At 46.0% G+C, this 26,806-nt stretch overlaps 1 protein-coding gene across 13 annotated transcripts in view; it reads right to left on the bottom strand.

The window, feature by feature from the left end:
* MLPH (melanophilin) overlaps positions 1–26,806 on the bottom strand; it is an 80,210-nt gene that overhangs the window by 38,812 nt on the left and 14,592 nt on the right. For 11 of the 13 annotated variants that reach the window (XR_010919791.1, XM_067548663.1, XM_067548664.1 and 8 more), the window contains 7 exons: positions 24,822–24,957; positions 13,023–13,244; positions 11,246–11,382; positions 7,265–7,303; positions 5,208–5,302; positions 3,664–3,792; positions 1,124–1,325 (listed from right to left, as the gene is read on the bottom strand). Coding sequence is in view for 12 of the 13 variants with exons in the window: in XM_067548663.1 (XP_067404764.1) it covers positions 1,124–1,325; positions 3,664–3,792; positions 5,208–5,302; positions 7,265–7,303; positions 11,246–11,382; positions 13,023–13,244; positions 24,822–24,931 (934 nt within the window). In the remaining variant the exon portion in view is untranslated. The remainder of the gene's footprint in view (positions 1–1,123; positions 1,326–3,663; positions 3,793–5,207; positions 5,303–7,264; positions 7,304–11,245; positions 11,383–13,022; positions 13,245–24,821; positions 24,958–26,806) is intronic. The other 2 variants (XM_067548671.1, XM_067548674.1) reach the window with 2 other exon arrangements.

Raw genomic sequence — 26,806 nt, 5'->3', positions numbered from 1 at the left:
TCTCTCTCTCTCTGGCAGCTGTTTCCCTGGTCATTGTGACATTAATTGGTGGTCTCAGCCTAGCTCCTGGTGGAGACAGGTCTACATCACAAGACCCACTTTCCCAGCTGGGCTCAGTTGGGAGCTGAGCTCATGAAAGGCCTAATCCAAAAACCACTGAAGTCAAAGGGAATTTTTCCATTGATTTCAATGGGCTTTGGATCAGGCCTCAAAACAAGGAGAAATTAATAACAGCCTTTCTAAATGCTTTTAAAATCAGTTCCACGGTGTTATTTCTATCCTATACAGTACTTCCATTTTGTTTACCTCCATCTTGGATAATCTCAGTGGTCAGTCATCTGGGTGTTAATAAATCCAGCCAATAAATTACAACCACATGGGAGATGGTATTTCAGGACTGCCCATGTCTAAACTGGGCCTCAGGCATTTTTTGCTTTGCTACCCTGATAGGAGAAAGCACATCAGATATAGAAGATTTCTGTAATCTCATTTGCTAGAGTACTTACAGTCTCCATAAACTCCTGATCCCCCCCCAGGAGAGGGTTTGATTGCACAGGGCTTTGACAGTTCACTTTAAATGAGCACATTTGGGGCACAACTTGAAAAATGAGGACAAAAGCTATCATGCAACTGAGCCATGGGGCTGACATGGTGGCCAAAACCTCCTCTGGTGTAGATCAAGCAGTGCTCCCCTTTGATTTGATTAGAACTAGGATGATCTCCACCCGATGGGGATCTGGCTGGGCATTCACAAGTTAAAATGTGGTCACGCGAAGGCCTGAAGCAAGGCTGCTTTGGCTTTTGGTTTCATCTCACACGCTACACAAAGTAGCCTCAGAGACCTCCTGGCACAGCCCAGAGGGCTGTAGGGAATAAGACGGGTGGCATTTCTTGCTTTGGAGTCAGGATGATCAGCTGCTCATGCCCAAGTGATCAGCTAGCTGTGCAAGCTGATTTGCTTGTGCAAATCAGATGTAGGGTTAAGACCTAATTTTGGAAGTCAAGCCCTCTGTGTTTTTGCTATTTTTAAAGAGCCCAGGACCTTTAATTTTTCCATTCTGGTAGAATTGCTGGCCCAGCTACTGTTTTTCCTCAGAGGGGAAAGGAGATCAGTGCAGCTTACTGGGTTTGGGATTCCTTTCCAGGCTCTTCCTGCGTGAGTTTACCATCAGCCGAACCTCGGTGCTAAACTCTTGCTCTGGAGGGGCCACATGTTGTCCCTGCTCCTGGAGGATCTGGTGGAACACTGCAGCCAGGTCAGCTTCAGCGATCATTGTCTCCTTCCGGGAGGCATCCTCTCCGGCATCTGGGAAATCTGGGAATGACTGAGAAGAGAGGACACTGGTCAGTATCTATAAATGGGCAGTGTGTTCCCTTTTCCCAATAGCTCACTTTCAAGCAAGATATTTGCAGATTATTTTTTCCCATCCAGTGAATTAATGGATCAACTTTCTAGATCCACTTCCTGAACCAAGACATAGAAATGGGTGGAATTTGAAATGTTTGCCTAAGGGATCTGGACACAACTTGCCATTAGTTTTAATTGGGCATCACCATCCCCTAAGCAGCCTTGAAAATCCCAGCCCACGTGCCTATGATTTTAAAATTTCATCTTTTTACTGATAAAACAATAACATTGCTTCCAAAACCCTGATTATTTTCAGATGGTTCCTAAAGAGAGATCATTTTCTCATAGGCTACAATCACAGTGTCCTTCATAAGGAAGGGCTAGAATAAAATAAGGAACAGCCTAAGCGGTTTGCCCCAAAAGCCTTATCAAACTTCTTTTGGAGTTTGAAAACTCGGAGGTTTGGTTGACTTTTCAAACAAAAAGTTATCGTTATGGTTCTCAGCACTTCCTGGTTCTACCCAGGAAAAGGGTTTTAAGTAATGAGGTACCAAAAAAAAGAGAAGTAAAAAAAAGAGGCTACTCAGTATTTCTGGCTTGCCCAGAAGCAAAAATGGACTATCCAGTCCTGCAACTCCACAAAGTCTGGATGGTTTGAATAAAAACTGAGATCAGCTTCCAGACATCTGAGCTCTTGTACAAACTGAACCAACCCTCCTTGCTTTTGAAGTTTGCACATCACTAGACTGCGTGTGAGTCAGTTATAGACATTTCAGGAAAATTCTGTCTGCCTTTTGGACATTAAGCAAGAGATGCTGCTTTTTGTGCACCTGCAGGAACAGGCAGAAGACGTGAATTTTTTTGTGACGGAGACAATGTGGGTGAGGTGATGTCTTTTACTGGTCCAACTTCTGTTGGTGGATGGTAAACCTTTAGAGCTACGCAGAGATCTTCTTCAGGTTTGGGGAAGAAGGAAGAATCTTTTATGTAGTAGAGTCAGCATCGAGATGTGACTTTCACAGTCACGAGGTGTGTTGTTCACTCAAGGCACTAACGTGACCCAGTTTGCAATGGCAGGTAACAGCCAGCGATGACTGGAAGAAGCACTGATGCATTATGAAGCTGGTCTTGCACTTTTCTACACAATTTTAATGCAACCCTTTGTTTTCTCAGCTCTGGGAAATGTTCTGCTACCCACACAATTCCCTCTCTTTCATAAGCTCAGTCTTCATGTGCCTTGCTGTGACAGGACAAGCTAATTAACAGAGCCAGGCCCACGGAGTTTTGCAAACAAAAAGAACAGCTTTTCCGGTCAGGACTTTATGGATCAGTCTTTTCAGATGGCCTCAGCCCCTCCCCAGAGGAGCCTGCCTCAGAGTAAACACAGGAACAAAATTATAGAGAAAACATATGTGCCCCTTCCTGCATGGAGAATCACCTCCTGCTCTCTTCAGGTTTCCCACAGAACAGGGAGAGAAGGGCTCTTCATATTCCCCATCCTTTTCCCCAAGCAGGTTTTGCCAGAACCCAGTACTCCTGTTATGGTTTCCCTGACTACAATTCCCAGCCTGCTTTGCTCTCCATCTCCAGCAAGAGTGGCTGGCTGTAACCACAAGAAGCTATCTTTATCCCTTACCATTGAGGCAGAGGGGAGTTCCCTGCACTTCGAACTCTGGTCTCAGGCTCTAAACGAAGAAAATATGGGTTTCCCAAACCTACACTACCTTCCTGAAATATGCCCTCTTCTCCAGCAACCACACTGTCTGTCCCACAGATATTTCTGGAGTAGGGTAGTGCTGGCTCAAAAGAGTTCCCACTCTGAATCTCAAAGACTCAGGTCATCCTGACATAACATATTTCTCATGGTGGCACCATCTTGAAAAACATCCAAGATGACAGAGCCTGCAAATAGAAGAGATGGCAGAAGAAGAGGCTGGTTTTATTTAGTGATTCAGTAATCTGGTACTCAGCTGCCAATTAATATTATTTTAGAGAGCCAAGGAAGACAGCTAGAATGTATTGAGCCTTGGTCCTTGTGGGTTTGCAAAGAAACAGAGACTTGTCCTGCAGGAGCCAATACAAAAACAGCAATTAAACCCAGAAGAAAATGAGACCAAAAGACATGTTCTCTTCCGAATCTCCTGCTATCCTAGCTCACCCGTCCTCACTTCAACTCACTATTCTCAATCTGATTCATGGCCTTCAGAAGTAAGGTCTATGTGGCAGAAAATAAAACAAGGGGGAAAGCTAGTCAACATCATACCCTTGGGAGCAAGGAAAGAGAGAGAAGCCGTCTCCCACCACCTCCCCAGTACCTGAAGGCCATCCTGGTTGACCGGTGCTGGAGAAAGCTGCATAGATTGACGGCGTGATTGAGCAGAATATTCCGAGTCCAGTTCAAAATCAAAGGGATGAACAGACAGCAGGCGCTTTGTCTTGCGCATCTTAGAAAGCATAGAAAGTGCGGGAAAGCAAAACTGAGTGTAAATACAATTGGTCTTTAAAAAGGGGACTAAGGACTCCTTCGGCCCATAACTATCTAGCTCTGCCTATGTCTCTCTGGTTGTGTATTTTCTCCTCTGCTGGCTACAGATCTTACAGTACTGCTTTGCCTAATTGTATTTAGGGATTGAATGTTGCTCTCTCTTTCTGCCATGCAACCCTGGAGTTGCATGTGGATCAAATTTTTTCCTATTTAAAAGGTAGACATGTACATGAGTGTGGGAATGATAGTCAGTATTGGTGTGGATCAGATGAGCAAGGTCCATTCCAGTGCACATTGAAGAGACTGGAAAGACTCCCTTTGAATTCAATGATCAAGACCAGAGTATTCCAAGGCTGTTGATGAGAAACTTAACTAGAGGTTTATTAAGGAGTTGTGGGGAAATGAGATTGGCTTAAATTTCACAGGAAATGTCAACAGCTGCTGTGGATGCCTCAAAAATTTGTCCCCCTTTTCAGTCAGGGGATGATTCAGATAGCCACAGCTAGGAGGCATTGCCATCTCTCCTTCTTAAAATACCTCTGGAAGCTTTGCAATTAGAGCTAATTTATTAGGCACGTGTGGAGTTTTATACTTCATTGTCTGATGCTTAGGCCCCCTTAAGAGAGCCTTCACAAAACTAATAGTTCTGGGGAAGAATAGCCTGTTTCTTTAACAGGTTAGATTGAAATGAAGTGACTGCATTTCCAGGAGAGTAACTGAAACAAACAATTACATCTCCAGATAATATCAATGATGCAACAAATGGATGTGGTAAGGGAGCTGGCTAAGAGGCTGACCTATAGCATAGCAAGGTAGAAAATGAAATGTGACTTTTAGAATCTATTTAACAATACCTAGCTCTCTCATCAGGTTATTCATCTTAAAAGTGCTAAGGAGGGTCAATATCATTATCTCCATTTTACAGATAGGGAAACCGAGGCACAGAGGGGGGATGTGACTTGCAGCAGGTCACCCAGCAGGCCCAGGACTAGAACCCAGGTCTCAATCTAGTGCTCTGCCCTTTAGGCCACACTGTTCCTTCCTATTTAGAAAAAAGTGGCTGGTGTTACTCAGAGAACCAGGCTGTTCGTATTAATGCGGGGAAGGAAGCCTGGTCAATAGCGGCTAGTGACTTTGGGAGCCTCTGTTTGAGACATTACAAAGAGGCCAGATTTCCAGCGGGCGGGTTTCCAGCACTTTCTTTTCTTATACCTGCTACATGGGAAGATAGGTTTATAATAAGAAAACCAAAGCAACAGAAGCCCCTGCAGAGATAGCTCCCACCAGCCAAGAAAGCCCAGCAGCCGGAAATGCACAGTCCATGCAGATTCACGTGGAATGAGTCATGGTATCTTCACGGAGGTAAATGCTTACCCTAGCACGGTGCTCCGCTTCGGCACCATCAAGGAGGTCATCTTCATCATCACTGTCATTGTCCACCCCACCGCCGGCACGTAGCTGGCACTCACCTGGGAAGAAGCACAAGAAAAACGTTGTGCGTAAAGGGCTTGGCAGCCCGCGCGCTACACCGGGCTGAGATTTCAGAGTACTTAACTGTAGCCAGCTGAAGCATTTCAGCCATCGTGGGGCTGGAGTAACATTGTCTGTTGGCCACCCCTAGGGTTGTCTCTTGGCTGGCTTTGAAGCAGCCTTGCCAGTTTTCTTATGGCTACGGTTGCTGGTGAAAAGATTTAATTTTCTGGGGTTTTTCCTACTTGGGACAGTTAAACATAAAAATGTACTTATTGTGTTATGGCATGTGCGTGTGTTTGTGTGTATGTATAATGCTTCTCAAACACATTTCAGTAACAGTTAGTTATAGTTGGCGCTAGGACTCTTTTTGTTGGTGGTGGTGGAGGTTGAGGAAGCCAGTGTGTCTAAGAGGTGGCGACCTCTTGGCCCATACTCTTGTTCCTGTCATAGCATCTCTTGGGGCCAGCTCCTGCTCCTATTTGGATTTTTTGGCTTCAAGGGGTGCAAGATAGGCCCATGTTTTTGTAAAATGCTGCCTTAGGGCTGGTCTACACTTACCTTGTGATTCGGTGGTAGTCGACGGGAGTTACGCAAACTACGCAGAATAATTTGCGTAACTCACTTCGACTGCTCTGCTTCCCTTCTCCGCACTGTCTACACTGTGCTGCGCTTCTTGAGGGGGTGGATTTACTCAGTCGACTTCCTGATCGACTGAGCAGGTCTATATTGACTGCTCAATCGATCCAGAAAGATCGATCTGGCGGCAGCGAATTTGCCGCCGTCAGTATAGACATGGCCTTAGTGTGTGATTTTATCTCCCTCTAGTGGCTGATCCAAGGACTATATGCTATGTCAGTCTATTGCAGCAAAGGGTCTCTTTTAGCCCAAGAGATATAGGCCAGTACTCCTGGGTGCTGAAGATCCCGGATGTGATGTGCCTTGATGACAGTGGTGTATGTGGCCATGGTTCACAGCCCTTATCTTCTTATGAAAACTTATATCATCTTATACCCTCTCACTAGTTGCCCTTCCTGCTGCAGACCCTTCTTCCAGCTCTTTGATGTATAAGATACACCAATGCAAGCTCAAACAGGCCAAATTCAGAAGTGATCGTTAAAGTGGTGTGAGTCTGAGGCTCAGAGCATTTCACTGAGTCTGAGTGACTCTAAAGTGTAAATCACACTAGCTTAGATTCACTTATTCTTAGCTCTAACTTCAGCACAAGGTAGTTTCACATCCATTTTGTTCTCAATTCTCACCTGCCCCCTTGTAGCAGGTACTATAAAGAGAAAATCCAGACCTCTTCACCCTTGTGTGCTAACCCTTCGATATGAATGGCTCATAACCATTGATTTCCAGACCTGATACTACTGTAATAAGGAGCCCCACTGATCTCAATGGGAATCAATACTGCTTTGGAAAGCATAAATAATGCACAACCCCAAACAGTAAAATTCCCAGAGAGCACTTTAGTCAAACCCGAGATGGATAAAAGGCCCATTCACATGAATGGGAAAAGTTTTGATTATCACTGGCAAGAACCCCCAATTATGATGTTATGAAGGCCCAGGTTCAGCAAGGTATTGAAGACGTGCCTGACTTTAAGAATGAGTCGTTCCATTGACTGATTTAAATAGAATGACTCATGCTTAAAGACTGGCCCGCGATTAAGAGCATTACTGAATCAGGGCCTAAATTTGAAAAAACGGAAGTCTCAGGACAGACATGAATTGTTAGAGTGAAGAAGGATCAATATTATGGAGGTTCCAATTTTCAAACACCCCTCCTGAAATATACTGTTCTGAAGTGTACAGTAACTGTCTGGGGTTTACAGGAACCAAGAGGACCCGGGAAGCAGAAGATCTGGGAACCCCACTAGTCCTGAGTTGAGCCGTCAGAGCAGCTCACATGCTATGATTTTCTTTTAAACGACATTAAAAAAAAACCAACTAACTTACTGTTGATGTCTGGCAAGCTGTAAACTCTGTCATGAAGACCTATGTGCAAAGAAAAATAGTGGGGGGGGGAAATAAAACACTTTCTGCAGGTTTGTTACACAAAGCAACCGTCAGAACCCAGCTTAGTAGGAGCTAGATTCTGTTCTCCAGAGTTCTCAAGGCACAACCAGTGAAGCACATTTCAAAAGCCAAACCATGAGTTTGGAGTCACAGCTGGACCGAAAAATCAATGAGGTTCTGCCACGTGCTATAGAGGCATAAAGGGGATTAGTGTAGCTAGTTCACACTTCATTCGTTCAGCATCAATATGTGCACAGGGCTCTCCTGCAACGAACATGCGGTTGGCTTTGTTACCTTATTTAATAGCCTCGGGTGGGAGTTATGGGTGACTGGCACTTCTTAGTGTCAGGTCTGAGGACAACATAAGGCAAAGTCTGGTTCCACTGGGATTCGTTCATCATCACCATGGCTCTGAGTCCCCTCACACAGGAGTCCATGGAAAGATTCTCATGGACTTTAGTGGGATCTGGGCCAGGATCCAGCAGAGCTGGCGTGAATGCGCACCGTGTCTGCGGATACTCCTGGGACACAGATGGAATCACTCGAGTGGGGCATGCATGAGGGCCAGTGAGCAGAGACGCAGCCAGGAAAAGAAGAAGAATGCTTAAAACAAAGGGAAGTAACAGATGGAAGAGCCCAAGAGGATATATTGTGTGACGGAGGGGTGCGCCTGCCATTTATTACCAGGCTCATCGCTAGGAGGTGCTGTTGGCCAATTAATAGTGGCTGCCACAAGGGCTTTTGTACCATTGTGCCCTTTTCGCTCTGTGCCCTTATCCCTGGCCTTGCCGCCCCCAGGCTGGGTTACAGTAACATGCTCTACACGAGGCTATGCCTTAACACCACTGAGAAACCGCAGCGGGGGCAGAGCGTGGCTGCTCCTTGGTAAAAGTGACGCTTCCTGTGGTGATCCCAGGACGCCTGGGCCCTGACCTGTGCTGCCTGCAACCTGGTTTCACTGTGAGGCTGCGGGGCTGGGTTTGGCCAGTGATTGCAAGACGGTGTGATGTGAGCGCAGCTGCAAGGAGCCAAGGGATGAGAGCTAACCGTCCACAGCTACCTGGTGGTGGCAGAGCTCTTAGGGAACTTCCTCAGCTGTCCAATTCACTTCCCCACAGGGTCTGATGGCACCTGACACTCATGACATGCTCGAAGGCTCATCTGTTTCCCCATGTTTTTCAAGGACATGAGCAGGGATGGAAAGGTGGAGACTGAAATACATTTGGGTGGGTTGTATCGGACTGTATGGTATGCATGGTAAGCATGGCATGGGTATTTTTAGGACTGTGTTATTAACCAGTGAAGACAATGATTCACCAGTGTAATTAAGCAAACGCCAAACATTAAGCATTCGAGCGGTCCCACCCATTTCAACGGGACACACACGTGTTTGAAGTTAAATTCCCCGCAGAATCTAGGACTCAGCAATGTGTATGGTGGATGACACTGTGCAGCCCAAACCACAAAGGCCTAACACTGTCCTATCACATTGTCCTTATCAATGGTAGTTATTATAAGAAGATTAACTCCAGTGAAAGGAGCCAGCCAATTTCCCTGTGTTTTTTAATTGATAACAAAAATTATTAGCCACTCTGTGACGAAAAAAGACTAAGCAAATTATTATCCTTCATCTTTGTTTCAGCATTTCCTTTGTTTTGTTTTAAGCTAACCACTTCAACACTCTTTACTCTTGGTGTATTATTGAGAAAGGTGCTCATCAGATTCAGCAATCATTTTAATTTCATATTAAAAACGATCTATATCATGTGCTTCTAATTGTATTTCTATGAACTAGTAGATGTTGGAAAAGAATAACACTATAAGGCCTTAATCAATGTATGCCCATGGCATTAGAACAAACTATTTTCTGGGACTTCACCCGCACCCCTGATATTACCATGGACGACAGAACCAGTTTTCAAATGTGCGCATTAAGGAAATAGCGGCAATACCATATTATGTTGGCAGCAGCTAATTGTTAAAGAATTATATAGTTAACTATCTGATGTTGATGGTAGCTGTGTGGATAAATCCAATCTCTGAACTGCCACACAATGTTTATATGCTACCGGGCCAATCTCTAAAATAAAAAAAAGACCTGTTCTAAAGGCCGTAGCAACCGGGATGTCAGTCTCATGGATCGATACAGGATTGCCAACCTCAAGGCAACCCCCAACGAGTTCTGCCCCAAAAATCATGAGATTGGCTTAAAAATTCATGAGATTTCAAAAACTAAAATAAAATAAAAAGTGTTGGGGTCTTTTTATTTGCCTTGTGGTTTTTGAGCCTTAGGTTATGCTTTGGTCACTTTTTCAAGCTTTGCTCTGCAATCATAAGGGCTAAAAGTGTACTTTAAAAAAAAAATAATGAAAGCCGAGATTCTCACCTAAGCACAAGATTCCAGGAGCTAGGGCTTTAAGAGAAACACCAAATCACGCGAGACTTGCTAAAAATTGCGAGGGTTGGTAACTCTGCAAGCATGGCGCACACGTTCTAAATTTTAATATGCCCCTCTTCTCTCCCCGCACTTTGTACTTATTGATACCTCTCAGGCATTAGGATAACTCTCATAATGCATAGCACACACGCTTCCCTTTGCTTCCTTTGTTATTAGATCTCACCAGTTTCATTCCAAGAGCAACTTCAGCAGATGTGCTTGTTAACCCTGCAACACAGCCCTGGGAAGCCTTTAAACCTCTCCAATGCTGCCATCTACTGGCAAGTCGGTATACAAACATTTATCAGCGTGCAGAAAACAGGGGCAGAGGAGAAACCTCTGTGGTAAAGGGCCAGCTTCTCAACTTGTGTACACTGCCCTAGCACTGCTGAAATCGGTTATTTAAAAGGCAGGCACACTCCTTGGTGTTCTTTGCATTATGAAGCATAAATGTTGATTGAGGATTAAATCCTCAGCTGCTCAGGAGCAGAGCAAGGCACAGAGGAGGGAGGGGAGGGAAGGCGAATTCAAACTCTGTCCCTGTGGCCAGTTGGGGGCCAAACTAGAGCAAGTCTGAATTAAATAAGGGATGATTTAGCTTACATATGCCTTGGAATAACCCCCTCAGGGTCATTACACTGACCGGATTTGTCAGAGCACAGTGCACTCCAGCCCTGCCCCCAACATCCCTACACCTTAGGGTTCAGAGGAGACAACTCCAGCAGTTGCCCCAACCTAGAAAAATCCTGAGCTGCACATTTAAGGCAGTTTGGTTGGCCCTGTGTGCTGCCCTGGTAGTGCAAAGAGGCCTTTGTAGGGGCTGGAATCTGGCCCTTACTTACAGGGCTTAGATATATTTTAAGCGACTGTGCGAATACTGATAGAAAAGCACCGTATTTGTATATATTTTTATATATAGATGCATAGCGCGCACACACACGCACACACACACACGTGCGCGTGCAGATTCATCCTTGGTATCAATAGAGTTACACCAGGGATACATTGTACCTAGTCAGTTACAGTCTCAGTTTGAAACAATCCAATTTTATAGATAGGGAATTGAGGCACAGAAAGATTAAAAGATATACCAAAGGTTACACAGGAAATCTGTGGCAGAGCAGATCATTAAGTGAATTCTAATTAACTGAATCTTTGTCACACTCACTAATAGCAAAAAATACCAGTAATTTAGCAGTAATTGGTATATTATTATAAGTATTATTGCTAGCATGTAAGCCCCTGACTGCCAGATGCTGGGATGAGATGACACTCAATAAATGCCCTGTTCTGTTCATTCCCTCTGAAGCATCTGGCACCAGCCACTGTCAGAAGACAGAACATTGGGCGAGATGGACCATTGGTCTGATCCAGTTATGGCTGTTCTTATGTATCTGGTGTTGCATATCTTCAAAGCGTTTGCACAACCATGAGCTAAATAAGCATGCGAGGTAGCTCAAAAAGAGCACCGCTCTTTGCCATACCTAGCAACGTTGGATTCATTTTCTGCCCATGCCTTAGCCTGCCATAGAGAGACCGCATCACTTTAGCGCTTCCAAACCGTTTGAACCGGGATCTCACGTGTTCATAATACCACTCCAGGGAGCCAATCTTCACAATTCTGCCCAAAGAGAAACAGAGAGAGAGAGACATGGTAACTTACAGACATGAGCCAGTTTGGTCGCGCTTTCATTGATCCGTGTCTGATCCGATCCGCACAAGTCAACTGAAGGACTTTTGTTGGCTTCAGTTTAGTGGGTGTTGGATTGGGCCCCAAATGGAAGACACAGGGAAAGGCAAGATGTAGGGTTTATTTCCCTACTGTCCTACCATACACACACATATGTATCCTCCTTTCCACTTGGAGCAGTAAACAATATTGGACTTGGTAACTCAGATGTCTCCTTATGGCCCCATCTCTCTGTTTCGAGCATCACACAGCATACAAATGTGAATGCAAAAGGGATTTTCACATTGGTTTAGTTGCCATGATTTCAGGAGGATGGTACATTGCCTGGAATTTCAATCTTAATAAAAATGCCCCCAGCCTGCAGTACAACATGGCAGGTGTCTGGAGTTGTTTTGGCTGTTGGGGGCTATTTGTCTCCCCAACACTAATGGTCTAACCTTAGCTTCACCCACTACCAATGGAAACTGCGGCTCTGTTCAGGGTGAGGATCGGACAGCCTGTTCCAGATGGCGAGATCATCCAGGGGCATGTCCTACGCTCAGATACACCCACACAAAGGCCCAGAACGCTGACACAGCTCCATAGCAGGGGTGATCTTCCCTTCAACTTCGCTCTTCCAGACAGCAGCGCCTTTGGTTTCAGACTGTGGCTGAGATTACCAGAAGCCTCCTTGTCTGGTGCATCTTTGGCAAGGCCGTCACCATCCCAGGCCCTATGCCTGGGGAGTGCAAGGTTCATTCCCTCCCTGCACTGAGAGAGAAGGGGGGCATATTGCTGCAGAAGAGGGGGGAGAGGAAGAGACAGGGACACAGCACTATCTCCTCCTGGAGGCAGAAAGGCCCTGTAGAGCATCTAACTCCAGCCAGCGCCTTTCTGGCCTAACAGAGCTCTTTATGTGCTGTGCTCTGTTTAATCCTCATCCCTTTTCTTTGTTAATACAGAAGTGACTGTTCACATGCATGTATTTAGGGCAGAGCACGGTCAGGGCTGCCCAAGAGAGCCTTTCCCCTGTTCTCTCACCCCCAGGAGGAAAGGTACTGAGAGTGGCAGAAGGTCACTGGTCATGCCCAGGGAGAGAGGCTGTGCTCTCTGCTGCTAGACACACCAGAAGTTAGTGCTAGAAGGTGCACAGGGGACCCAGAGAAAGTGAACTTAAAATAACAGGACCTGCACAACAACGACAACATCAAAGCTTTTTGGAGAGGGAACTTGCACGTGAGGTCCTTTGTGATCCTTGCTCGTGGCTTTACTTCGCCTAACCTTTGGGGTTATTCATAATAATAGTGCCCAGCTCTTAGGGAGCATCCTTCATGTGTGGATTTCAAAACACTTCACAAAAGGAGGTCAGTATTATTATCCCCATTATACAGATGGGAAAACTGAGGTACAGAGGGACGAAGCCACTTGCCCCAGGCCAGCCAATAGGCTAGTGGCAATGTCGGAAAGAGAACCCAGGTCTTCTGAGTGTCAGCCTAGGGGCCCGTCCACTAGGCCACACTGCCTCTCATCTCCAGCATCATTCTACTGTGAAACCCCTTCCTGTGCATGTCTGCTGACCCCGGTCCTTCTACCTGGATAAGCGGCAAGGGTCACAGATCCAGGCTTGCTCCTTTTTGTTGTAGCGGCTGCAGTTCTTGCAGGTGTAGAAGTGGCAGTCCAAGCACTGGCGCTTGCTGTTCACCAGGAACTTGAAGGGCTGTAGGCAGTGGACGCAGTGGGTCTCATTGAGGTGGGACTGGTTGGACAAGAGCTCCCTTTTGGTGCTCTCTTTTTCAATCTTGCATTTCAGTTCCCTAAAAAAGCCAAACACAGACATTAGGAAATGAGGGCGAGGCCAGGCTACAGGACGTGGGCTGAGTCTGGAAACAGCCTGGAGTCCTCCCAGCTGGGGGATAGGCTGGCACAACCATAATCATTAAGCACATCAACCCCAGTTCTGCTCTGAATTACACTGCTGTAAATCCAGAGTAGTAATACCCTGCCATCATACAACAGTTTCCATCTTTAGAACGCAAAGCTCAGAATCGTTATCCCCATTTTACAGATGGGCAAACTGAGGCACAGGGGGAGAAGTGACAGCGCAAATCACCTAGCAGACCTGTGACAGAGCCAGGCATAGAAAGAACCCAGGTCTCCAGAATCCCAGTGCAATGCTCTATCCGCTCTTTACTGTACACCGCTGAAATCAATGGCGCTACGCGGGATTTACATCACTGTTCTCGAGAGTGGAATTTGGCCCACTGATGGATTTGTTTATGCCGTGTGACTGACCAAATATAATTTCATTTAGCTCTGCATCCTTCCACATGACAAGCTCCATAAGACTTATAAATCACTCTAGACCAGCATTCTCCAAGCCCCATGGCTTGTGGAAACTCTGCTCCAGGTTAACTGTTATCACTAACGAATAGGGAGGGCCCTACCAAATTCATGATCCAACCTGGGCAAGAGAGGCAGCAGAGAAGTGAGTCTGATCTCTCCTGTGCTGCTGGGAATGCCCCAACCCAGCCGGGATTAGCAGATAGGAGCCTTGGCTGGGGCACTCCCAGCACCATGGGAGAGATCAGACCCACTTCCGACTGCAGGAACCTCCGGGGATGCTGCACAGCCCCAGAGCTTCCTGCAGAAGGGGAGGTGGCTGGGAGCCTGGCTGGGACTAGTGGCTATGGAGCCCCCAGCCAGGACACTCCCAGCAGCATGGGGGAAATCAGATTTCATGGTGAAGGGCCAATTTCACGGTCCGTGATGTATTTTTCACGGCTGAGAAATTGGCAGAGCTGTAATTGTTAATGAATCAAGTATTAGAAAACAGCAAAGACAGTGTTTGGATCTGGACCCAGATTAGGTTTAGGCTAGGGGCTGGATTCAAGGCCAAATTGACTGTAAAGGTTTGCGGTTTGCTGAAATCCGGCAAGGTAGCCTGGGAAGATTTTGGATGTAAACAGCAGAACCCCCAATAGATCTGTTGTTCTCGCAAGATTTTGGCTGAATCCAAAACCCATGAAATAGGCCTGTTGAGGTCAGGAGCCTATGTGGAATTAAAAGCCATAGGACCGAATGTTTAGAAAGTCGATGGAGCTACAATGATTTCTACCAGCTGAGAATCCGGCCCAATAACTCAGCCCAGTCAAGCTGATCACTACAGCCTCATTGTTTGCTTGTACCCCCAGATCCGTTTGTATCATCTTTTGTCTTATCCTTAGACTGTCAACTCCTTGGGGTCTGTCTTTTTGTTGGCTGTCTGTAGAACATAAAGCACCATGGAGTCCTAGTCCATGAATAGTCCATCTAGGCACTATGATTATACAAATAATACACCGTAATAATAAATAATGATTACTATTCTTTATTTCTGTTTTTCAATTCTCCCCACTGCCCTTGAGGAGATTCAGGACAGTAGGTTACTTTCATAGGAGATTGGCTGTGATTTGGACATCAGTGTAGACCTGCTACCTCGAAGAAGAGGAACTGTTTGAATACATATGTCTTCACTGGAAAGCGCTGTTTACAATTAATGTGGGGTATTGAACAAAGATTTCATGATCTGTTCTTACAGTTTTTGGACCCAACTCACAGCCCAGCACTACTAAAGTCCACGAAACAGCTACAGTTTAATAAAGGTAGAAAGGTCTCAGAACAGCATATGTCAGTTACGAAGAAAGCAACCATGTGAGATGTTCATGACAATCCCATGAATGGCTATCTAATACAGGGTGCGCTTTGAAAGCAATCTTGGCTGGAACTTTGCCTCACAATAGACTCTTTCTGCTAACAAACATTTCATTTGCTTTTAGGATATGCTTCCCGGTCTGGATAACCGGCAATCCTCAGTGCAGGAAATACTACTCCAATTAGTCTGCGTTTCAAGCGGCAGTCAGGGCTGGTTAAAACACACATTCCAATCAACTGAGCAAGAACGGTGTCTTACTGGAGAATCTGTTGCATTACCTGAAGGATTTCTGTTTGTTCTCAGCGCAGTGCATTAGCTAGTAAATACCACAGCTTGTTTGCCTTTCAGTTCATGATTAAGCAGCGTAATGTTTGATTTGTAGGAAGGGTCCTTGCAGGATTGTTTTCCATCTAGGCAGGGCCAGAAAGCTGCCTCTTCCAGAACTCAGGTAACATTACCGTTCTAGAAAGCTCAGTAGATCAGCTGTTCTCACAAGATTTAGCTGCATCTGGAGTAGCTATGTTAGCTATACACCACTGCAGTGCTTTTATCAGGGAGTTAACAAATGGGAATCAGTATGACCAATTAACAGACCATTTGATTTAATGAATCTTTTTCAATATTCTGTGGTACTGGAATGGACTGGAAAATCCCAGGGCTGCCCCTGCAAAAGCATGCTGGGGAAGATCTCAAGGAATTCTCATCTACAGCCTGTGCATAAGATTTTCCAGGAGGCTGGGGGTCACAGTGGGCCAAATTCTTACTTAGTGTACATCTGCATGTTTCCATTAAGTTGAACTGAGCTACGCTGGTTTATATCAGCTGTGAATCCGGCCCCGTGTTATCATGCGCCATGAATTTGCCAGGATGCTTCTGGCCATGGGATGTTTACAGTAGCAATAACTTGTCCGTCATGAAGGCTGACTTAAACAAACGGTGGCTACTTCCATACTTTTCTATTTAATTGAATTCCCAGTGTTGCTTGCTCCTTAGGGAAAGCCCTGCATTCACTGCTTCGGGGGGCAAAATGCTTTTCTAAAGAAGTTGCTGTCAATGGATCAAATTCTTGCTCTCAGTCACACACCGGCTTGGGAGGAGCTATGCTATTTGACACTAACTGGGGAGCTGGCACATACAGGAATAAAATCAGCATGAGAGGCCACTCGGGCTCAAATCCTTTATATTTGGTAAAGCAAATATCTATTAAGTGTCCAATAAGCAGCAAATTTGCCTGTGGTTAACACAAAACTCGAGGGCCAAGGCTGTTCCAGTTTTACAAACAACTTTCTAAAAGCTGCTTTCGGAAAGTGGGCTGGTTTTTAGCCCTTTCCGAAGGTGATTTTTGGCTGGGATGCCAGTGCCCAAGACAGACCCTCATTCTTAGTCCTAGTTGAAGAGCAGCATATAGGCATGTGCTCCCGTTGGCATTTTGGATTATGGAACGAAAAAATGAGAATGCATAAGGCTAAGCTGTATAGGAGTCTATGGCTATGTAGATACTCTCTGCGTTTTGAGAATTGCTCTTTAGAGCAGAGATTGACCTTTCATATAGCACCTAGCACAAGGGGCTCAACCTTGGTGTGGCCTTTGGGTGCTACACCAGCATAAATACTGTTTGCTCTGCGTTATACCTGATGCATTTTCCCCAAGTGTACTTGAGGATCAGGATGGTTTTGCAGGGATCTGAAACTGGCACTAGACCAGTTTTTCATGTTTTCAAAGCCTGCCAGCCCTTCCCTACCCCTGCCAAGGAGATAACAGGTCTCCGCTAACTCAATTTAAATCCCATCGGAACCACGTGGCCTTTGTTTATTCTTTTTCAACAGTCAGGGTTGTAGACAGCTCTTTTGTTACTAAACTCACTGCAGAATGGAGTAACCGAAGGTGTGGCTGGCATGGGCTGCTATGGAAATGCATGAAAAAGCCTCTAGCCAGAGCAGACTGAGGTTGAACTCCTCAGTGGCATTCCAGGAAACAGCCGGATATCCCCGTCGTGGAATACCCCTGTTGCAGAGGGATGGTTTCCTGTGTGGCGTAGGGCTGGCCTACCACTCCCTGATCTAGAAGCCTACTGAGGGGATGGAGTCAGGCTGCGATCTGGTTATTCTGGACTGCAAAGGGTTCCCTTGAGCCTGTTCCAGCCAGGGTCCGAATGAGAACAGTAGTTGGGCTGCTCTAGTTGATGGCAAAGAGGAAACCATTCCCTGCCATCACCAGATTTTCCTACGAACACATTTGCCCCCATCTTTCCAAGCTGTGCTTCCTGAGAGGCTCATATGAGAGTGCAGGATAGATTCTCTGGGCCTGACTGCAATCCCATTTGCACTGGCATAAATCCAGAGCAATGCCGTTCACTTCAATGGTGCTACTCTGAATTTACACAGGAGGTGATGGAGATCAGAATCTGTCCCTTGCACGTAGGGTGACCAGACAGCAAGTGCGAAAAATCGGGAGAGGAAGTGGGGGGTTGTCGACGCCCATTTAAGAAAAAGCCCTGACTATTGGGGCTGTCCCTATAAAATTGGGACATCTGATCACCTTACCTGCAGTCTTGAATGATCGAGGTCAGCAGTCACATAGCTTTCTCCTTGCACAATGACTCAATGTTAAATTAAACTATGGAACTGGTCTGAAGAGATTGAGCAACCAACATTTAAAGAGTCAAGAAAACATAACAATGAGAGGACAACATTCACATTCAGTGTGAAAATCTAAACCACAAAATCAGGGGTCAGGATTCTGCTCTGCAATGTAAATCTGAAGCATTTCCTTTGAAATCTTGAGACTCATCTGGATTTGCAGTGACGGTGAGAAGAGATTTTGATCCAGTAACAAGAACACACAGAAGACAGGTGCTGAGGAAAAACTGCTCATTTGGGTTCACAGTCATGAGGGATACTATGATTTCGCTGTGCCTGGATGGATGGGCATGAAAGCTGTGTGAATAAGGAGCTTTTATTTATTGTCAAACACAAAAAACAAAAAATAATCAGGAAAAAAAATTAGGAAAACCACCTGAATAAAAAAAAAAAAAAAAAAAAGTAAGTGAATTGAAATGAGATTTTGATCCATTAACATACCTTAATTTTCTAAAAACAAAAATGAAATTTCAACACAAAAAGTCATTTTGAATAAAAAAATTAAAGTGTTTCATTTCAAATAGAAAACAAAACGTTTTGATTAATTTTGGAAATTTTTTTTTTTTTTGGACTGAAACGATTTGGCAAATGGACACACATTGGCGAAGTGTTTTAGCGTAATTGAATCTGCATTTCATGCTTAAAGTTTCGATCAAAAAGTTTCACCCAGCTCTAACAGTGAAGGCACTGGACTGACACTTGGGAGACTTGGGTTCAATTCCTAAACTCTACTACTGACCGCCTGTGGGTATGTCGACACTGTGATAAAAGACCCACGTTGTCTACGGCTCGCTTGGATCAGGGTTTGTGGGGCTAAAAACCACAGTTCAGGCTCAGGCCACAGCCTGGGCTCTGAGACCTTATGAGGAGGGGTAGGTCTGTGGTGAGAGAAAACAGTAACTACGGGAACACTGCCACACGCTCTCCAGTGAGAACGCCTGTCGCCCTACTTCCCCTATTGCTGTAAGTGGTGCTGCATAAAGCAGCATGGGAGCACCCCGACACACCAGCGTGCCCAATGAGCTATGAGAAGAGCATGCCTCAAGTCCACTGTAAGGTAGATGCCAATTGTTTCCAACACCAGAGGGGGTAGTTATTTGAATACAGCTTGTTAGGAGGGTGCTCTGTGCACATGTAAATTGTTAATAGAAAACGTGTGCCCGGGAACATGGATCTCTGCTGATGGGTCAGGTGGGAGTAGTTAGGTTTCTTGAGCACTGCAAATGGTTTCTTCTATGCAGCTCTTTACGTAGCTCACCCTGCAGCTGAGTGTGTTCATAGGAACTGATTCCGATCACATGTCTGTCAGCGTCGTTCTATTGACTTCATTATAGTTCCGTATTATAAACGGGCAAAATTCCCCCAGCACTATTTACCCAAGGCCCCTGTACATTGGATAAAAGAAGTTCCTTTTCTTATGCTCTAGTTTGGCTCTAAAACACCCCTGGGGGCTGGGCTTTCTCTTTGGAAAACCAAAATCTGAGCGAGAAGGATATTTATATTAAAAAAAAAAAAAAAAAAAAAAAAAAGAAATGAAGAGATCAGAAGTAAAACCACCCTTGGTTCTGCCCGTTTCTACAACCTGTCAGATCTGTGGATTAACTCATATTAATAACTCTAGAAATCATGGACATAGCAGAGTTCATGTGACACCTTTGTGCATGCAGCCGGTTCAATGAAGGCTGCCAGAACATTCTAAATACGTCTCATTCTAGCTCCACCTCTGAGCCTGGCTGCAGCAAGCAGCCTCTGCTGCGTGTCCATACACACGAACCCCTCGGCTGTTCAGATGTCCTACCTCAGCGACGAAGAACCTGCAGCGGGCAGAAGCCTGCTACACACGCTGTCAATTGCCAGGGGCTAGACGGTCACTGGGGCTACACGTCTGTCCGGAGGAATGAGAATTACTACCCCCAGAACAGGGTGCATGGACCTTGGGCCTGTGCACATGGAGGGAGAGGAGCCTCTGCACGTTTGCTTACTCACCCACCAAAGCTGCTGAGTGGGGCATAGGAGGAATTTCAGAGGTTCCCTGCCTCACGTGTCAGCCAGTATAGTGCAGCCTCCAACGCAGGGGGATGGGGAGGGAAGGGGATGGGGAGGGACAGAGCCCACTTTAGGCTAGCTAGCGCAGGGCTGACATAACGTGCTGCTGGTATAGGCCAACAGCAAATTACAACCGCTCTAGCCCCAACAAGGGGGCTGTGGAAATGTGCCTCAGAGGGGTGTCTCTGCGGTACAATGCCTTGTGGTGCTAGGCCGAGGGCGGTGCATCTTATAGCCCCCCCTTCCCCAGTCAGGGCTGTGGCTCAAGAAACAATCTGGCCCTTGGGATCCCCACAGTTCAGCCTGGGGCCCCACGGAGCCAGCCGGGCGCCCGGGACAGCGAAGCAGGTGCAGAGGGCCTTCTCCCTGTGGAAGGGTTGCTCAGTGGCTGGAACATCCCCTCGTGGCCAAGCAAGATGCAGCAGCCTCTCTGAGTCTGGTGCCCCCCCCCACCCTCGACAGGCCTGCCACGCCAGGGGTGATTTGCCCCTCCTCACAACTCAGCCCTTGGGTCAGGTCACACATAATCCCCACCCCTTCTGGAATAGAAAAGAGCTCAACAGACAAACGCAGTCTCATGCTCTAAGGGCAGCTCTGCCACCCCACCTTGGGTTCAATAGTCCTGGCCCCTGTGCTTTTACCGCCCTTCTTCTGGTGGCAGGAAGGGGAACCCAGACCTTGCCTCTGGCCTGGGTTCCAGCCCAGGGACCCTCTACTGAGCCGCTAAGGTCTGCTTCCTCAGACTCACCGCTGCTTCCCTGGGCCACTTCCTACTTTCAGCGGCCTCCAGTTCCTGAACTCATTTCAGAGCTGTGCCACTGGAGGTGCCAGCTGCTTCCGACCTCCTCCTCAGAGTCTCTGCCACCCCCTTCTGGTCTGCTGGCTCCCCGAACCCAGCAAGTGTTGGTCTACCAATCAGCACCAGGTAAAGACGTATCTGCTGTGTCTTTTAATCTCTTAGTTGCTGTGGCAGGAAAGCGTTTATGCCCCCCATCACACGCCCATTCTGTAGGTTTGCCTGATATCTACTACATCGGTTCAGCATCTAGCGCAATGGGGTCCTGGGTCCATGGCTATGAACACAGGCAAACCGGGCGTTTTTGGAGGGACCACATGTAGCCAAGTCTCCAGCAACTCATTGCTGATTATGGAGGACAAAAAAGCTTGTTTGTGCGAGCACTTCTCAATGAAATGGCTACTAAAGGCCATGAGGCCATGACGGACTCAACATGAAGGAACACAAGATGGTAATGGCTGTAACTTCATTTTAAGGCCCAGCCTGAAACCACAGGCAGAAATGAATGGTGTGCTAGAGTATAAAGCAGTGGTTCCTAACCTGTGTGGTCTTTCAAAGTGGCTCACGGCTCCCCTCCTGCTGGCTGCAGAAGGGAGCCAGTGCTTAGGGACCAAGGGGGCTATAGGACGTGTGCAGTTTCCCTGCTGCAGCCAGGGGGACGGGAGATGAGCAAGGAGGCAGCCTCACCGCTGAACTCCTTCCCTCTGGCTGCAGTGTGGGTATTTGTGTAGGGAGAAGTGGGGGGGCTGCTGGCGGAGACAGCACGATTGTAAAAATGATACCTGTGGTTCTCGAGCCAAAAAGGTTGGGAATCACTGGTATAAAGCTTTCCTTTATAACCATGGCAGATGCTTGGTCTCTGCCTCCATCCCAAACCTCAAAGCACACTCTGCCTCCCGGTCTCACCCCCCCTGGTGACCAGGCAGCATGACTTGCTCATTGCATTGACTGAGCCTTTGTATGTCTCACATTGTGGAACAGGGTAAAAAAAGGGTGGAACTGATAAAAATACACTAGCGACAGAAACCAACGGGGTTATAGGCCATGGAAGCTTATTCTCCCAGACATCAAATGATCTAAAGCCTTCCTTTTTAGTCTCAGCATTTGGCAAGGCACCTTCTTCTGAAATCACATGGGAGAGACTTTTGTTTAGCTGGGGAACTGGTACAAAAACGTTTTCAGGACCAGTGGCCACAAAGAAAAAAAAAGGCTGCTTCCTGCCACACTGAATCAAACTCATCGACTCTAAAGCTCCTCCTCTACTTTCCAACCCTTGGTGAACCATTCAGCCTGCTCTGTGCTCTACTGCAGCTCTCGATGGAGAGACTCCTTGAGAGTGCACAGCAAGTTGGTCTGAGTTCTCTCTTGCCTTCCTCTGAATCATACATCCAGCAGCATTTAACGTGACTATGGACAGGCGCATGGCATAGCGGATAAAGTTTGTCCCACCGCGTACTTGGCAATTTCCGCTCAGAAGAGTTTGTCCACACAGGAAGATTGTAAATCAGCTGGGAAATCCCTTGGCAGAGCTGTAGGGAAACTTGGACGCATGGCAACATCTAGCAGGCATTAGTTATTTCTGGTTGCCAGGAAAACTATAAATTCATTCCCCCCCCTGTCCCTCCTGAACTGCTGGGAAGCCAGCTCACTGTGGGCACAGGAAAACGTTTTATGATTATAGATGCTATAAAGGAGTCAATGCAAATGGAATACCTAAGAAGTCATCCACATTTATGATTAATGGTGGAGCTGCTTTGCTTTCCATCTCTCACCTCAATGTACAATATAAACAATTCCCTCCCCAGGACAGAATTAGTCTTTCCAAGTAACTGGGATACTTTAACGCCCTAGTCGTCGTTTGCCAAGCCTCATGATTAGCACGGCACAGCCTTTAGAACCATGGGACGCAGATGATCATATAGGGAAAAAAAAGAATTCAGAATAATTATCACTGCCTCCCACGCATGCTGCATTTCCCTATTCAAACTCCATGGGTTTGTTTGTTCCAGGTGGGGGCCCATTGGTCCTGTCAATTCATTTTTTACTGCTGTTGGTAAATTGGGTTTGAATGGGTGCATCACGGTCTTTAATATATTTGCCTTCACAGCACACCTGGAAGGCCGGGCAATGTTATTATCCCCATTGCACAGGTGGGAAAGAGAGACACGTAGAGACTAAGAGACTTGCTCAGGTCACACAAGAAGTCTGTGCCAACGCAGGGAATTGAACTCAGGTCTCCCCAGGCCTATGCCTAGTGCCTTAAACATTGGAAACCTAAAAACTTCCTGACACTCAAGAGCTCAGGTGCTCTGAAGTCTAATCTGAAAAATTCCTTGGCATCCGCTTTTCTAGACATTGTCTAGAGGAGACTGCTGGCAATGGGGACCTTTCAGTGGCCAGAAGTAAGATGCTCAGATGGTGGTGCTGAAGACTCCCGTTATTGTTAAAGGGATTATAACCTAAACCACCCTCAAAAATTACTTTTTCTGTTTTAAAATGTCTCCTTGTCAAAGAGAAAACTACCAATCCCAGCAGGAAAGGGCTGCCACAAAGACTAAATTTAGCCCTGGTATAAGTAGATGTAACTCCTAAAGCAATCACAATTGTACCTAATTATGCCAAGATTGAATTTGGCCTCAGCTTTTTTGCTGGGGGGACACCCACCACGAACAAACCACCATGGCTCATGCCTTCAGCTAAAGGACTGAAATCAATGAGCTTCCTACCCCCCAGAGCACTTCAGAGGATAGTGATTTGTCAATTTCAATCTCCCCTGCCAGCTCACCAATTCAGCCCCAACAGGGTCGGCAGAAGTTCAGCAGCACACAGAGGATGAACAAATTAGTTCACATACAACTACGCATTTAGTTAATTTCCTGTTCAAACCAAAGCTGGATATTTCTCTTGTTCAAAACAAGTACTGTTAACTTCTCCCCATACATTTTCAATGCTGATATCCTACAATACATGCTGTGGACCACAGCTAGGCAAAATCTCTCAGATTAGAAGTTTCATCTGATTTGGGGGGCCAAAAGCTCCAATTTTAATGAAGAAGAGATCAGCTTGTTATAAACATTGACCTATTTTTAGCCCACTCTTTTGTAAACTGCCCACTCCTGAGAACCAAGTAGATATTTGAACTTGCTATACTGTAGTTAGTTTATAAAAGCCTGTTAATAAAAATAACAGCAATGGAGCCAAGTTCTGTCCTTCATTCCATACATTGAAATCAGTGGCAGATGCACACACGTCTCTGAAACCAGACTTTGGCCCGTGATATTTCCTCAGTGAGGATACTGCGCTTCGGGTCACATACTTAGCTGTCAAAAATGGGTGTAGTTCCACTGATTTTAAATCAGTGATTGATCCTAATGGAGCTATGCTGATTTCCACCAGCTGAGTATCTGGACCTTCCCCTTCAAACAATAACCAAATGTAGTGGACTAGGTTAATACAATGGGCTACTCCTTTTTCCTATAGAATCATAGAAGATGAGGGTTGGAAGGACCTCAGGAGGTCATCTAGTCCAACGCCCCGCTCAAAGCAGGACCAACCCTGCGGCTGTCAAGTCCCAGCTGTTTTTCCTTGCCCAGATTTTCAAACTGCTGGCTTTATTTGTCTGTTCTCATGTTAAGAGAGACATAAGAGAGTCCAGTTTTGGGCCCCCCACTACAAAAAGGATGTGGAGAAGTTGGAGAGAGTCCAGCGGAGGGCAACAAAAATGATTAGGGGGCTGGAGCACAGGACTTATGAGGAGAGGCTGAGGGAACTGGGCTTGTTTAGTCTGCAAAAGAGAAGAATGAGGGGGGATTTGATAGTGGCCTTTAATTACCTGAAAGGGGGTTCCAGGGAGGATGGGGCTAGGCTGTTCTCGGTGGTGGCAGATGACAGAACAAGGAGCAACGGTCTCAAGTTGCAGGGCGGGAGGTCTAGGTTGGACATTAGGAAAAAGTTTTTCACTAGGAGGGTGGTGAAGCACTGGAATGGGTTACCTAGAGAGGTGGTGGAATCTCCATCTTTAGAGGTTTTTAAGCTGAGGCTTGACAAAGCCCTGGCTGGGATGATATAGCTGAGGTTAGTCCTGCTTTGAGCAGGGGGTTGGACTAGATGACCTCCTGAGGTCCCTTCCAACTCTAATATTCTAAGATTCTATAAGAGCTTCTATACTTCCTTCTGTGAGTCATCAAAACATTGAAGTATCCACAAAGTATGTACTCACTCCAATCTTTCTTCCTCTTTCTTCCGCAGATCAAAGTCCCGTTGAACCACTTCCCAAACATGTTTGGCTTCTTCATCTGTTAGCTTGGAAAGATCCAGTTTCCGTCTCATCCTAGCAAGCAGTTATGTCAGGGGATCTAAACAACAATGAGAGCAATAAGTCAGTAAGGTCAATATAAGAGCCAGTTTAGGTGCATTCATTCAATGAGACACCGCCAAGTTCTAATCAGATGAGGCACAAGCTCATGCATACCCGGGGAGGTATTTCATATTGACAGAGGGAAGGAACTCTACTCCACCACTGTCAATATCTGTAGGTGTTGGTTCATTTGAGTGGTTTGGTATGTGAAATGACATTGTGTACAATGGGTGGCCTGCTGTGACAATGAAAATCACTTGCTGACATAGCCTGCCTTCAGAGAGAGACACGGTAGTAGTTTAAGGCCTATGGAGAGAGTTTCCTTGGGATTATGGGAAGGCTCATCGACAGAGCCTGATGCACTTGACGGCCTAGCTTTGGAGAGTAAAATGCTCATTAATAGGTGCCCGGGCTGTTTAATAAGTGTACCTGAACTATACACAACTTAAACTTTTCCCAAGCAAGTCAAGGGCCTGTTTGTGAGGGGTTTGGGTGACAGGACTTCTGGAATCTTCTCTGCTTGCCGTGGTAGCTGAGGTTAAAAAAATGTAAACCCAGAAGGACTCCAAGGGGAGCAGGATGGCTTTTGTCAGCTTGTCTCTCCCTTTTCTTATTTTCTGCACTAAACTGCAGGGCTAACGGGTGTCAAGCCAACAAGCCCTCAGGCCACATGGCCTCTTGGATTTTGAGAACGTTCTCTAGCCGTCCTGGATATGGGCCCTGCCTGCTCGGAGAGGCACTGCCTGTCAAACTCGTGTCAACAACAGCTCCCCAGTCTTTAGCCTGACCTGAACATCACTGGACAAGGATGTTCCTGTCCACCTGAGACAGAAGGCCAGCTTTTGCCTGATGTAACCACTCTACAGCCACCTACTACACACAACTGCCACAGAGTACCTTCCCCCACTCCCTTCTTCTGGTTCATTGGCTTGTTTCTTTCTCATCTGATTTGGTCCCAGCTTTGTAATTAAGCCAAGTATATTTTGGTTGTAATTTATTTAACGGTGTCATCGTAACATTAATATTGCCATTATGAATTCTCGAATATCACCACCATAACTTAAAAGACAAGCCTGGTTTGGTAAGTTACATTTTCCTTGTATCATGTGGTTAATGAAGGCAGAAGGGTTAAATCTCCTGTCTTTATTAACAAGAACCTTAATACAGAGTACAAGCCACAGGGTGCAGGATAACACCTAAAATAATTTGATTGCCACAACAGGCTTAATTATCACCTTTGCTTCTTGTTCAGTTAGTAAAACATTTCTCTGTTACCGAGAGGGGCTCTCTCCTTGAGAAAATACTCTGGGAATCTATAGGAATCTCTTTGCTTCCTTTGTAGGGGCAAACATTACTTTACATATTTTTATTTCAGGTATTTAAGCCAAGAAGACACACTAAAGAGTACAAAATTTTGCCAGGATGAGAAGTTTTATCTGCTGAGACTGCTCTCAACACAGACCATCCACCCAGAATAAGTTCTGCTCATGCCACTTTGATTTCAGGTAAGTCTCCTACTGTCCAGACTGGAAATTCCTGGTCACAGCTAGGTGGCTACTGTATTTTATCTGTCAGGCATGAGAGTAATTCACTCGGAGCAAGGGCTAGAATAACCTCAACCATATTTGGGCCTGAAAAGGACTTTAGGTGAGCTGAATCCAAAAATCAAATAAATTTTGTGTAGAAATGGAGTTTTCAGGCGAAGTAGATAGCTGAGGTGAGAACATGCTCTTTATTTTAAACCCTGGATCTATTTCTAGCTCATCCAACTGAGTTGGGAGCCCAAGGAGAACCATTAGTTAACTGGCAGAAGTGAGCGATGAGTTTATCAGCAACTTACATAAGCA

The sequence above is a fragment of the Emydura macquarii genome, unplaced genomic scaffold (genome assembly GCF_026122565.2).
Source record: "Emydura macquarii macquarii isolate MOO-44397 ecotype Brisbane River unplaced genomic scaffold, CSIRO-AGI_Emac_v2 contig_1253, whole genome shotgun sequence".
NCBI classification, from domain to species: domain Eukaryota; kingdom Metazoa; phylum Chordata; order Testudines; family Chelidae; genus Emydura; species Emydura macquarii.
This window is presented reverse-complemented; position numbering and strand designations above follow the sequence as displayed.